General features: G+C 54.6%; 1 protein-coding gene across 2 annotated transcripts in view; it reads left to right on the top strand.

Moving 5' to 3' along the window:
* The window catches only part of LOC116952967 (uncharacterized), an 81,233-nt gene extending 68,036 nt beyond the window's left edge, over positions 1-13,197 (top strand). For both annotated transcript variants that reach the window (XM_076074581.1, XM_076074580.1), the window contains exons 4-7: positions 544-781; positions 4,256-5,601; positions 6,203-6,331; positions 12,055-13,197. In XM_076074581.1, the coding sequence (XP_075930696.1) occupies positions 544-781; positions 4,256-5,601; positions 6,203-6,331; positions 12,055-13,041 (2,700 nt within the window). In that variant the 3' untranslated portion in view covers positions 13,042-13,197. The remainder of the gene's footprint in view (positions 1-543; positions 782-4,255; positions 5,602-6,202; positions 6,332-12,054) is intronic.
* The last annotated feature ends 1,557 nt before the right edge of the window (positions 13,198-14,754 follow it).

Here is a 14,754-nt window from a genome sequence, read left to right as displayed (position 1 = left end):
GCAGGTGATCTTCATCTCTGCTAAAAAAAAAAAGATTGTGCGTAGGCGGTTGTGTGCGGGACTTACTTTGGATAAAAGGCAGCGATGTAACCGCCTTAACACGAGACTGCAGAGTGAGTGACACGCGCTCTGCAGTCACTCACACGCTGCTTTGAATTGGTTCTGAGAGCTTTTGACTGTGCACAGTCGCACAGCGTGGCCGGCGCAAGACGTGTCCGTCCGTCCGTCCGTGCGTGCGTGCGTCTACCCATCTGTCGTTCCACCAGATCCCTCACCATGATGCATTAGCTCGGTCCTACGATCCTCGGGCCTGCACAACGTTACAAAGTGTGGCCAGTGCGAGTGCATGACGCGTCCGTGCGTCCGTCCGTCCGTCCGTGCGTGCGTGCGTCTACCCATCTGTCTGTCCGTCCAACAGATCTCTCATCACCGCCATCGCCATTAACGAGACGCTTTAGCTCGGTGCTACGATCCTCGGGCCCGCGCAAAGTCGCGCGGCGTGGCCGGTGCGAGTGCATGACCGCGCGTCCGTGCGTCCGCCAGATCTACCGGCACGGGGAGCTGCAGCACTTTGTGGACGGCTGGGACGTGAGCCGCAGCAACTGGATGCGCTTCGTGAACCCGGCGCGGTCGCGGCGCGAGCAGAACCTGGTGGCGTGCCAGCACGGCGCCGACGTCTTCTTCTACACGCTGCGCGGGGTCTCCCCCGGGCGCGAGCTGCTCGTGTGGTACTCGCCAGAGTACACGCGGCGCATGGGCCAGGCACACCACCGGCTGCAAGGTGAGCGCGCGTGCTGAGCGGCGCAAGGCGAGCGCCGTGGTGTTGCGCTGCGGCGAGCGTCGGTGTGGTGAGCGCTGTGGCGAGCGGTGCAGTGAGCGATGCGGCGAGCGGTAGTTACGCTGAACTTTCATGGCACAGGCTCGCCGGCTGCAAGGTTAACGGCCCTCGGCGAGGATTCATGATGCAAAAATATGCAGTGAGGAAAAGAGGTCCTCTTGAGCCCGTGGAGTGGTGAAGCAGCATATTGTTCCTGCGCAGCTGGCGATCAAAGCTGCGTCCAAATTGTTATTTTAGCGCCGATTTGAGACTTTTTCAACGGACGAGAGTAATTCAGGTCCTCGCTTCGACATTCGCTCTCGGAAAGAATTGCTGGGTCACAGCCTGACATGGTCAGTACTTGTGTGCACATTTAATTAAGCGCAGTGATAGTCATATCACGAGGACAAAATTCCACTTTAAAAAAAAAAACGTCCACATGCACCAGTTGTCCGTGTTGCGCAAGCGTTACACGTGTGTCTAACAATGGATAGTTTGTATTCCAAATAGAAGGGAATTAAGGAAAAGCTGCGTAAAATATGAAATGGGTGACCAGAGATATGCATGTGGCCCTCGTATAGCAAAACAAGTATTTCCACACCTGCACATTAACAGAGTAAACTCTTCATAGCTTTGCATTGGCATTTCACCTTCCTGGTTAGGACTGCCTTTTGAAGAGATCGTAATCTCAATGGAGCCTTCCAGAGACACAAAGCATCGTTCACATGAACATACACAGGAGCGTGTATGCATCAAACACACAAGACAAAGATCCCCCGTATAGCCTGCATATACTGTAGTTTGTTGCGGCAAGTGCTGCTAGTGAGCACCTAATGAAGGCCAGCACTGTGCACGAGGGGGTGGGTGGCCAGAACCACGCCCGTCCGCCTTTGTCTCCCCATTGGTGAGATTTACACACCGCACCAGGTACTCATTTGAGGCCTAGTCGACCTAGGGGCAGGCCCAAAACCGATTCAGATATTCGTCACCGTTCTTCGCAGTGAGCGGGAATCGAACTCGGGTCGCTGGGTTCATAGCACAGCGCACCAACTACTGCCCACATGCATACATGCTGTACACAGGGACAAAGATCCCCCGTATAGCCTTAACAGACTGTAGGGGCAAGTGCTGTTAGCGAGCACCTATGAAGGCCGGCACGGCACACGAGGGGGTGGGTGGCCAACACCACGCCGGCCGCCTTTGTCTCCCTCTTGGCGATATTTACACATCGTACCAGGTACTCATTTGAGGCCGAGTCGACCTAGAGGAGGCCCAGGACCGGTTCTGATAATCGTCACCGGTGTTGGCCGTGAGCGGGAGTCGAACTCGGGCCGCCAGGTTCATAGCGCAGCGTAGCGCTAACCACTAACCGCCACACACGGACAAAGACACGTACACACACACACACCTACACAAGGGTTAGTAAAAAAAAGTCACATTAAGCTAATGTTAAGTGTCTTGTCAAACTTTAGATTATCGATAATGCATCGACACTTTTGTTTATTCCCAGAGGGAAAAGACCATGGGGAACACCTAAGGGCTGATGGTGGGACACTGTAATAATATATAACTTACGAGGTGGGCTATTGAATATGCAAAGCTTTGTACTCTGGCAGAAGGAAGGAAGTGATAGTAAGGTATATTAGCATGAACCAAATTATCTGCGATGACCTTTCGACTTTGACCAAAAGGATGTATGGATGTTGAACTTATTTCGCACCGGACATTGCTAACCGCACTAATCGGAGGTTCGGGGGAAGGACAACAATCTAAACACAAAAAGCAGTTCTCAAGAAATGAGTTTTCAATCAAGATGATTTTCCAGTGGCTTCCTAAAATAGGTGATCTTGAGGGTGACCATCGTCAATAATATTTAAAAATTGTGGGCCTCTATGTACATATAATACACCGGACTGATAGCGGTTACATACACCTGAGCATGTTGGCGATAATAACATGTTAACGCTCCATTGTCTCGGTGCCACGTGAAACATTCTGCGTACAAAATGGCCGCCGTATTACACGAGTCGCCTGTGGTTGTTACAATGAGTCCTTATGAGGGTGAAAGCCATCTCTTATCTCTTCTCTCTCTCTCGTGCTACCAGATGTCTTGATTTGAAGCTTTCGTGACTGCAGGAATCCATACTCTTTGTTTCTTTCAGTAAAGTCACGTATCTTTCAGTGAAGTCACGTATCTACGTGACTTTACCGAAAGAACCAAAGAGTATGGCTACAATCTAAATGGCACTCCTTTTAAACACATATTTGTTGAGAATACATTTTGATGAGGTAAAAAAAAACCTCCCATCATTGTCCGCCATCATCTATCCACTGCTGGATGAAGGCCTCCCCAAGCTCTAGGCCATCGCTCTCTCCTCTTGGGGTGTAAAAAACTCCGCACGAGCTCGGTTTGTTGCTCCATCTCCGCGGTGGGCGAGCCCCTCGCGTGCATTCTCACCCTTGGCTGCTGCTCCATCGTTCGTCTTGACCCGCTGGCCATCGTCCAGAATTTCAAAGCAACGCTACAAAACATAACTGTGCACAAATATATATTTGTGCTTGTACGAGTTTCAAATATACGTATGTACATTGGACTTCTTTTACACCGTACGTAGACAACCCTGCTAATCGGCGGTGCATTAATACGCAGGTGTGCATTGTATAATTAATGAAATTTCGTGATGGTCCCCCGATGAACCATTCCCTCACTCCGTCTCGATAGAAACGTGCTGCAACAAACGTTGGTTGACTAAACTAAGCCGTTAAACTCATTTTTTTCTTCCAGGTAAGGCCTACTGAGCTATATAGCTTTTTTAAAATAAAAAAACCCGGCCACAAATGATAGCTCAAAGAAGTGGATTATCGTCGTGTGGAAATTTATAGCAGCCAAATACTATAAACGGATGTTGATTTTAAATGTGCAGGGAAAAACCGGACGACCCAGAGAAAAATGCAAATGACCACGGGGAGAACATGCAAACTCTAAATATGCAGGTGTCAGAGTCTGCATCGAACTCACGGCTTCCTGTTGACCAGGCAAGGCAGTTAACATCTCGCCACCGTCGCACCCAATTTTTGCGAGCACCTATTGAGGCTGGAAAATCACACAAGCGAGAAGTGGAATCAATGGCATGCATTCCCCGCTGTCTTTGTCTTCTCGCAGCTGACATGTGTGCAAATACCCACAATGCATGCTGGATAAATGTATTCGCAATGCAAAGGGCCACGCATGATGGTGATGGTGATCCTGATGACAGAGCCACGGTACCGGGGAAGCGACCCAGCCACAAATGACAGCTCAACGAGGTGGCTTGTCGCGCGGAAGTTTACAGCGCGCGGTTTTCGTTTGTTTGAAATCGCCAAATCCCAACGCGCTTTTATTTAGTTGTTTTCTCCGCCCCCCCCCCACCCCCCATCTCTCTCTCTTGCCATGCGCAGACTTGCTCGACCAGTCCCACCCCACCACGGACATGGAGCCGCGGCGGCCAAGCTCGAGCCGCGGTGACGCGCGCAGCAGCCCCGGCGCGCAGAAGGACGGCGGCAGGGCCGTCGGCTTCGGCAAGCGGCCGGGCGGCGACGTCGTGTGCCCTCACCCGCGCTACCCCACGGGATCCTCCTACAACGGCGGCGGCGGCGGCGGCGGCGGCGCGGGAACCCAGAGCCACGTGCCGTTCAGCGTCGACGACCTCATGAGGCCCGACCAGGCGAAGCTGTCCGGCAAATTCACGGCGAGGCTACCGTCTCCTCAGTACCCCTCCGCCGCTCACCACCACCACCGCCGGCACACGCCACACGACGTCTCCTCCACCTCGGCTCCGGCCAAAGCGGCGGGGTACCTGCCGCACGTCGCCCGGGCGTACCCGGGCCAGGAGGGCCTCGGCGGCATCTTGGCTCAGCCCCGCATGCCGTTCTTGCCCCAGCCGTTCCTGCGGCACCCCGCCGAGCCGTTCCCCCTCCCGCCGTCGTACCCGCCGGGCGTCGGCGCCCCCCACGACTTTGGCGGCAAGTTCTTCCTGCTGCAGGGCGGCATCGGCGCCCTCAACGGCATGCACGTGCCCGTGCCGGACATGTACCACCGCGTGTACGGCCAGCCGCTCAAGAGCGGAGCGCCGCACCACCTGGTCCTGCCGCAGTCGATGTTCCCCCACCCGAGGCCGGCGGACAAGGGCCCCGGCCGCGAACCGGCGCCCGCGCCGTCCCACAAGCCGGGCCGGCTCGTCCCCGCGCCCACCAGCGCCTTCTCGCAGCCGGTGCACGCCCACAAGGAGAACGCGGCCGCGGGTTTCTGCCACGCCTCGTCGGCCGCTCGCCCGCCGCCGGGCGCGTTCGCCCCCGGCGGTTACGCGATCCCCTACCGCGGGTCGCCGGCCCGCACCCCGGCCGTCTACTCGCCCTCCGCGCCCTTCCAGCTGACGTCCGCGGCGGCGGAGGGCGGCGGCGGCGGCGTCCACCGCCTGCCGTCGCGCTCGCCCTACGGCGGCAACCCGGCGGGCGCGCGCCGCCGCTCGCCCGGCGGCGGCGTCGTCCGCGCCACGTCGTCCGCGTCGCCCGACTCGTCGTCGTCGTCCGCGTCGTCGTCGTCGCTGCTGCTGCTGTCGTCGTCGTCGTCGTCGGTCGCGGGCGACGCCCTCGAAGGCGCCTCGCGATCGCTCGGCGGTTCGCGAGTGACGCACCACCACCTGGGCTACCGCTCGCTGCCGTACCCGCTCCGCAAGCACAACGGCAAGATCATCTACGAGTGCAACGTCTGCCGCAAGACCTTCGGCCAGCTCTCCAACCTCAAGGTGGGGACGCGTCGTGGGACGGCCCTCGGAGTGACCGCCGTTTGGCCATTGGCGGCGGCGCCGCGCGGTCGGAGGTCGTGGGTCGACGCCAGGCCTGCGGACGTCCCTCTCCGGACATCTGCGAAAAGTGCTTCATAGCTCAGCGGATTCCTTGCGCATAAATAAATATTCTGATTCTGATTCTCTCCTGGTGGATTTGATGTGAATATAAATTGTCTCCCCCCCCTCCCCCCTCCGGAGGGTTAGATTCTGGCAATTTCTCTATCCAGCGACATTATGAACAAAAACGATATGAGCGCACTCATTGGCCCTCTGTCAATCCTCCCGCTGGATGAAGGCCCTCCTGATGCTGTGCCGCTCGTTGGGGTTGTTTGACCGTTCTTCACCACGCTGGTAAAGTTCCGATTTTTCGCCCGTCAATGTTGGCCGAGCCTGCGAATGGGACTCGTGAAGTTCGTCGTGCGATTGGGTGGAATCGCTGCACCACCGTTGCCCCCCCCAACATTTCCATAGATGTAAAAACGCAAGAAAATGGATCCGTGCGCGCCCGCGATTTTTAACGCGTTTTTTTGTTTTCCCTAATTCGCAAATTCCCATACAGGTCCACTTGCGGGTCCACAGCGGCGAACGGCCGTTCAAGTGCCAGACGTGCGGGAAGGGCTTCACCCAGCTGGCTCACCTGCAGAAACACCACCTGGTGCACACCGGAGAGAAGCCCTACCAGTGCCAGGTAATGGGGCAGCCGTGGCCGTCGGGTGCGGGGTCCTCAACCACTCCCCACTCCCCCCCCACGCACCCGCAACAAAAGACAAAGATTCTCCCCTCCTAGCCTTTACAGGTTTTTGGGGGCCAGTGCCGTTAGCGAGCAGCACCGCCTACGAAGGGGGTGGCCAGCACCACGCCCGGCCGCCTTTGTCTCCCCGAGTGGCGATGTTTACACACCGCACCAGGTACTCATTTTAGGCTGAGTCGACCACGGGTGCAGGCCCAGGACCGGTTCATTTAATCATCGCTGGTGTTGGTAACTGTGAGCGGATATCGATACTCGGGGGTTGCCGGGTTGGTAACGTGAACACACATACCTCGGTCACTTCTCGCCACAACAAGAAGTCCCTTGCAGTGACGTGCGTGTGCTATTCATGCGCACGTAATTTTTTCGAGGCAGTGCCGAGCCGGAAACTCGTATGGCCGTCTTGAGAGGGCCCGAGTCAGCAGCCGCGGGAACAGTCGTGGGTGGCTTGAGGGCCGCCGCATGCACCGGGCATCGGCTAACAACGCACGCTTGTGCTGGGACGGGCAGAAGCCTTAGAGGTGCACGGTCAGGCTAATCTGCGATGGGTGCAACCAAAACGCCTCTAGGGTCTTTTTGAAGGGGGTAGGTCCTGCTGTGGTCTAGCGTATGAAATTAATTTGCGTGCTCTTAAACACAGAACAGGAGACGCCGCGCCACCAGGTACAGGTCACCGTACAACCAGCAAAGTTTTCCTTCACATTTCCAGTGCAAGTGATATTTTTAAACTCACATTTTTCTTTTTTTTTGGTGGCAGGCTTTCGCGACCAATATCAATAGAGGTTTCTGTTGTGTTAGATCGCGTAAATATATAAACGTCGTACTCCGATTGTAAATGTTGTGGCTCTCCAACACGCCGGTGTGCTGTACTAGTGACGAATTGGCACGTTCTGTTTACGTGACAACCATTACTAGTTGGCTGTGTCAGGTGGTGGCGGGTTTTAACGACACACATATTTACACGATCTAACCCAAAAACCTCTTATGAATTTATTATTTACGAGGTAAGGCCCACTGAACTACATAGCTCTTTTTCAGGAGCGACCAGGCCACAAACCATAGCTCATCGAAGCGGCTTATCACGTGGAAATTTAGAGCAGCCAAATACTCTTATTGCATGTTTCTAAAATGTTGAGGGGAAAACCAGAGAGAATAACCCAGGCGACCACGGGGAGAGAGCATGCAAACTCCAAATATACTGGCGTCAGGGTAGTGAACATCTCATCACAGTGGCAGCCCATTTTTGTGGGCACCTATTGAGGCTGGAAAATCACGTTAGTGAGAAGTGGAATCAATGCCATGCACCCCTGGCTGTCTTCATCTTCATATTAAAACTTTAGTGACTGCAAAGAATCTGAATATTCATATTAAATGCCCAACAATGCACGCTGGGTACAGGGCCAAAGCATGGACATAGAATTATCTCTGATGGTGATGATGAATTAAAACTTTCCGTGGTTGACGTGGGTCTCGGTGCAAGGAATTCAATGGGCCCACCACCCCCTCGTCCAATCTCCACCACTCATTAGCCCAACACAGGGGCTCCTCGTTGGCACCCGGCACAGTTGCACCGCCTACGCACTCGATAGCTACGCCATGGGCCGAGAATCAACACACGCACGGCACTACGTTCACGGCGGCAGGCAAAATTGGCTCTTGAGCACGCGGCCCGCCGAGCTGAACGCGATGTTACCCGAGGTGGGCACGAGTGGGCAACAAAGTCAAAAACTGAAAGTGTGGCATGCGGCACGCTGCTACTCGCCGTCGAATTCTGTGCACGGTGTCGTCAAGTTGGCGACTGCCAGCGCCAGTCCTTCCGCCGGACATGCGCGCCCTGATAACCAAAGAGCTCGGCAAAAAAACGGTGCCATGCCGGTAACACCCATGGGCGGCTACGTACGGTGCGAAAGATGTTCAATGTGCACACGTTCCGCGAGCGTGAAGTCGAACCGGAGCAGAGCCCGGGGTAAATGAACATTTAAAAAAAAAAATCCAGACACACGTTGTAAGAAGAAGTAGAAGGACGGGCAATTTGCTGTCGCTGGGGTTATCGGTACCACCCGCCATGGCGCGGGCAAGTTGTGGCAAGCCCCGTGCTGGCGAAGACATCCGCGCGCACATTGTTGAGAGGCGTTTTAAGATTCGAGGCTGAGGGTGGTGGTGCTGGTGACACAGGCGAACGGCACATAGCAACACAACCTAAAAATACTCCCTTCCTCATTGTTATTAAGGCGCGCTCGGGCTATTGAAAGAAAAAAAAAACCCCAGATCCTGATAGGCGGGATGTTTTATGGTTATTAAACGACTGGCTGAGGCTGCCCGGGCGCATTTGTTTGCAACCAGAAACTTTTGCTCGGGCCGTGACAAAATTTGATTATCTTTTCACCTGCGTGTCGGAGGGGAATGGCGAGACGCTTAAGGGGGCACGGAGAGGGCGGCGGCGGGGGGAGGGGGACTGTGAAGGCGATGGCGTAAGACACAACGTGTAATCGCCGCGTGTGCGCCTTTCACACCGCTGTGATCGCGAGAAATGTACTCCAGAAGTTCAAGCACACCGTGAGAGTGTGTGCACAACGCCAGCAGCGCTCCGAACTCTACGGCTCTTCACAATTGTTGGCGGTTTCTCCGTGCTAATTATCCATGTAGTTGTTCATTCGGTTTCACTCATGTCCACGCAATCCCGAGCGAGATCGCACCTGGCGAAGCGGCAGGGGCTCGCTCACCTTGTAAGCCTCGACGGCACGAGGAGAGCGATTACCTCGCACGGCGCACACCACTCGCGCGCGACGGCAGAGATCGCTCGCGCCGTGTGTCCGTGCCTTGCTGATGACTCCCAAAAGATTTAATCCTCTGGGGGGGGATGGGGCATTGTGGACAAACACAATCCATTTTTCCTTGTCAACTGCTTCCTTTGCCTTTTTGTAAATGGGATAACAAAGCTGAATTACAACGTGGGCCTTAATTGGCGACGGAAATCCATGCTGCAAGGGTGACCCGCGTGGCTTGCAGTCCCTGCCTTCTTGAATTAACGCAAGCACAAGAATGAACGACAGACGTGAGACTCTGAGTTGTATTTAACACAGCACAAGAATGAATGACAGTGGTGGAACTCCGAGTTGTATTTAACACAGCACAAGAATGAATGACAGTGGTGGAATTCCGAGTTGTATTTAACACAGCACAAGAATGAATGACAGTGGTGGAACTCCGAGTTGTATTTAACACAGCACAAGAATGAACGACAGTGGTGGAACTCCGAGTTGTATTTAACACAGCACAAGAATGAACGACAGTGGTGGAACTCCGAGTTGTATTTAACACAGCACAAGAATGAACGACAGTGGTGGAACTCCGAGTTGTATTTAACACAGCACAAGAATGAATGACAGTGGTGGAACTCCGAGTTGTATTTAACACAGCACAAGAATGAATGACAGTGGTGGAACTCCGAGTTGTATTTAACACAGCACAAGAATGAATGACAGTGGTGGAACTCCGAGTTGTATTTAACACAGCACAAGAATGAATGACAGTGGTGGAACTCCGAGTTGTATTTAACACAGAGCAAGAATGAATGACAGTGGTGGAACTCCGAGTTGTATTTAACACAACACAAGAATGAACGACAGTGGTGGAATTCCGAGTTGTACTTAACACAGCACAAGAATGAATGACAGTGGTGGAACTCCGAGTTGTATTTAACACAGCACAAGAATGAATGACGGACGTGGGACTCAGAGCTGTACCTGACTCAGAAATATAAAAAAAAAACACCAGAATAAGAATTGTGCCACCTAGGATGCCCTATTCATCATGATTTTAAAGAGCACTCGTCATGTTGCTCAAGAGCGTGTGGGTTGAAATGAGTGACAAAGCAAAGGCGACTGTGCACTGCCCTGCATTGTTGAGGATTCCGATGTTTTTTCTGCTGGCCAAAGTTATTATTATGTTTTTGTTTGCGCGAAGCATGCGGTCTAATTTGTACTTCGGAGAACTGGGTTAGGCAAGGCCAGCGTAAATGGGAAAGGAGTGTTGTGAAAAACGCAAGTGCAATAAATCGTGAAAAGTGACAACCGCAGACGCCCACATACGCTCACACACCCCATCTGCAGCCAAAGACAAAGATTCCCCATATAGCCTTGACAGATTGTTGAGGCAAGTGCTGTTAGCGAGTACCTAATGAAGGTGACACATCCGCAACACACGCTCTCAATTCTCATGCACACCCACACACACACATCTATCCCCAACACACGCAATCACACCCCATTCACACACGCGCATACATACCACGCGACCACGGCGTGAACATGCAAACTCCAAATATACAAACGTCAGGGTTGGCCCACTGAGCTATGTAGCTCTTTTTCAGAAGCGACCTGGCCACAAATGATAGTTCAACAAAGTGGCTTATCACGTGGAAATGTATAGCAGCCAAATATTATAAACGCATTCATAAATGTGGAGGGAAAAACCAGAGGACTCGGAGAAATATCCACGAGGACCACGGGTAGAGAGAGAGACACGCAAACTCAAAATATACAGCAGCAGGTGTCAGGGTTAGGATCGAAGCCACAACCTCTTGTACACCTGGCGAGGTAGTTAACATCTCACCACCATGGCGTCATTGCAGGTCAGTGAAGGAAGGGTTGGGGGTGGCACAAGACCGGTTTAGATAACAACTCTCTTCACTCTTGTCAAGCCCGGCCACGGAATCCAACTCAGGACACCAGGTTCAACGCGCAATGCACTCTGCGCGGATACACTACCAGACCGCCCTTTCCGTATGCATGCGTAAAAAGTTGCGAACAATGGTGAAACAAATGACGTACACATTGCAGATAAAATTCCCACTAAGAAGCCAGAAATACGTCAATATACATTTTTATTAGAATAGGTGGGGTGGTGGTAATTATTTTTAATAATATTTAATTATTAATTAGCAATGCCAATTTTGAATATTGAGAGCCACGTAACCTGTTGGACGCAAAACTTGACGTCGCAATTATTAATATTATTTTTTATTACAAAATAACCCCACAATTAACGCGAGATAAACTCTGCGTGTTTTTGATTTCCACGGAACTCGGCTGTGCAGTGCCGACGAGCCTGCAACCACCGCCCACTCGCGTTCACCGGTGTCACGTGTTTCCCAGTGCTCCCTGCGCTTGTGTTGCGACGGCTCTTACCGCGCTCTCTTTTGCAACGCTGAACGCGAGGACGGACGTGCAGGAGGGGTGTGGAATGCAGCTTGTGCTGGTCCGGGGGTTCGCGGGTGCCCTTGTGAGGAGGCAAGAGAAACGATGGACCTGATTATTGAATACAGGAGACAGCGGTTCTTGCTCATTGCCAATTATTCACCCAGAAGGGTTTCGGTCCGAGCCGGCGTTGCGATCGTTTGGCCGGTACCATGCACGAGCATTGGCTTATGGGAGGAAACTGGAGTCACCTGGAGAAAACTCAAGCACGTAAGGGGATAACGCTCAAAAGCTCTGCGGCGATAGATTCGAGAATTCACAGCTGTGCTGCCACCTCCTGGCAAGCTTCGCAGCACCTTGATGTCAAAACGTTTTGCATATTTTGCTTCGCTCGTTGACTCTGACGTGTGTCCGCCCCCGCCCCGTCTCACCCCGTCCCTGCCCTGTCCCGGCGGGCCGATTTAGGTTTGCCACAAGCGCTTCAGCAGCACGAGCAACCTGAAGACCCACCTGCGCCTGCACTCGGGCGAGAAGCCCTTCCAGTGCAAGCTGTGCCCGGCCAAGTTCACGCAGTTCATCCACCTGAAGCAGCACCGCCACCTGCACGCTCGCGAGCGTCCCCACCGCTGCCCCGGCTGCCAGCAGAGCTACATCCACCAGATCAGCCTGACCATGCACCTCAGAGGTTTCTGCCCGTCCCAGCACAAGCGTGCGACGTCAGCCGAAGCCAGGGGGGGCCCCCTGCCCGCCGACCGTTCCACCGCGGCGACCGACTACGCGACGCTCGCGCCCTCTCAAGACGCCCTCGCGAGCTTCCACCCCGGAGCTGCCGCCGCGCATCCGCCGTCCGGGGCGGCGGGCCCCGGCCAGCTCGCCGGTCCCGGCGGCGCCGACCCCCGGCCGGGCTTCCCGAAGGACCCGCGCCCTGACGTGTCGCCGGAGTACTTGGCGTTGGTGAACCAGAAGATCGAAGCGTTCGACCTCAGCGAGGAGGCCGCGAGAGCCGGGGAAGACTCCAAGGTCGAAGCCCAAGTGGAGGCGAGGATCCTGAGCAGGTTCTGCAAGGCGCTGTCGTTGGAGGGCCGAGCCTTCTCGAGCGCCGACGGGCAGCCGGCGAGGAAATTGACCCAGCGGAAGGAGCAGCAGCAGAGCAATGGACACTCGCCGCCGGACGTCAAAGACGAGCGCCGCGCAACGTCGGTCCCGTCGCCGTCGCCGCCGCCGGTCGCCGGCAACAACGGCGCCATCGGCACCACCGCGGACCAAACTCGACCCTCGCCGTTCGGCAGCAGCGCGGCTGCAGATCGTCACTCCGCCGCGCGAGGAACGGACGATGCGACGGTATTGGCACGTCGGTCTCCCACGGTGCATTCCGGCTGGAGACTGAAGCCGCTGCCGGATTCGCCGTCTTCTCTCAAAATCAAGGAAGAGCATAAGCCGGCCGATGCGTGATTTGTGTCCTGAATGGGAGCGAGAGCGCTAGGCGAGTTGGTTCGTGTTTGTTGTTGTTGGTGGGGGGGGGGTTCTTGATTTCAAACATTTATTATGGCACGGTTAATTGGTACAGCCTTTTGTAAGTGGTGTCAATGGGGGGGGGGGCGGGGGGGATCGCCCTCCCCCCTCCATACAAAACAATCAAAAGCAAAACAAAGCCCGTGGCCTCATTGCACACCCTGGGCATGTCTCGGCAAAGGCATTTGGAAATGCGCAACTCCACTTTGCTGCGCACGCCTGTCTCTGTGTGTTGTTGTGGTGGTGGTGGTGATGATGTGGGTGAGCAGTGTGGGAGTGCAGCAGTCAGCGCGCTGCGCTACAAGCCCGCTAACCCCCCCCCCACCCCCCGGGGTTCGATTCCCCGCGCTCACGGCCAACACCGGTGGTGACGATTATCTGAACCGGTCCTGGGGCTCAACCCCGGTGGGACTTGGCCTCGAACCGAGTACCCGGTGCGTAAAACCATGGCCACTGGGGGGAGAGACAAAGGCGGCCGGGAGCGGTGCCGGGCCACCCACTCCCCCCTAGGTGCTGCTCGTGGACAGGACTTGCCCCAACAGCGCGTTAAGGCTACACGTGGCTGGCGGTGGTGGAGGGGGCTGGGAGGACGGGAGATCTGTGTCTGTGTATTTTACGATGATGTCATTTTCCTTTGGGAGCCCCCTCCACCCCAATTGAGGTTGACTTACCGAGCTCCACCCTTGACATCGAATGACCAATGAAGGAAAAACGAAGGAGACGGGACAAGGAGGCAGTCGTGAGTTTACACTTTCTCTCGTGCGCAGCAGCACCACCACACACGCCTGCTGCTCGGCTGGAGCCTTGCAAAATCACTTACTTTTTTTACGAACTCTAAATGCAATGCAAACGGGTGTAGAACGTGTACAATGTAATAACAAACAAACAAAAACCGTGCAGGGAATCGTTAACGAACCAAAGTTGAACGCTTTGAATGTTTACAGGAGGAGGAGGAGGAGGGGAAAAAATGACGACACGCAATTTAAACAAAAAGGAACAACACCACGGCACCAGAATTGTTTTTTTCCGACGGGATCCGATGCGTCGTGTTGTGCTCATGGGGAGAATGTTGAGCTGTCGAATGTCCGTGCGTGGTCGTTCGTTTCGTTGTACAGAAGCCGTTGTTGTGTTGTACAGACGCCGTTGTTGTGTTGTACAGACGCCGTTGTTGTGTTGTACAGACGCCGTTGTTGTGTTGTACAGACGCCGTTGTGCGCGATTGGCTGTTTACCCGGCCAGCACTCTCCTTGAGGAATCTGCGCAAAAATGTTTACCGAGAAAAGGGGAAAGCCTCTTGATCATATCAGCGTCGGTCATTTTTTGCCTTTACCGAAAGTGATAGCTGAATTCCCGGAGTGGGGGGTGGGGGTTACGTACCACACCTACTCTGAGTGGAGGAGTGTGGGGGGTAGGCACCACACCTACTCTGAGTGGAGGAGTGTGGGGGGTAGGCACCACACCTACTCTGAGTGGAGGAGTGTGGGGAGTAGGCACCACGTCTAATCGGAGCTTAAGCACCACGGGGAGAGTGAACCCCCTGGCACTTTTGGGATGTGTTCCAGTTTGAGGTCAGAGTCCCGTGGCTGCGCCCATTTGACCCCGGTGGCAGATTCACGGCACGGGTTGCGATTTCCCGCAATTCCCGCAAATCGC

Source organism: Petromyzon marinus, chromosome 49, assembly GCF_048934315.1.
Source record: "Petromyzon marinus isolate PM22_M1 ecotype Great Lakes invasive population chromosome 49, UKy_Petmar_22M1.pri1.0, whole genome shotgun sequence".
NCBI lineage: Eukaryota > Metazoa > Chordata > Hyperoartia > Petromyzontiformes > Petromyzontidae > Petromyzon > Petromyzon marinus.
The sequence above is the reverse complement of the archived record's forward strand: the minus strand, read 5'-3'. Positions and strand labels throughout refer to the sequence as shown.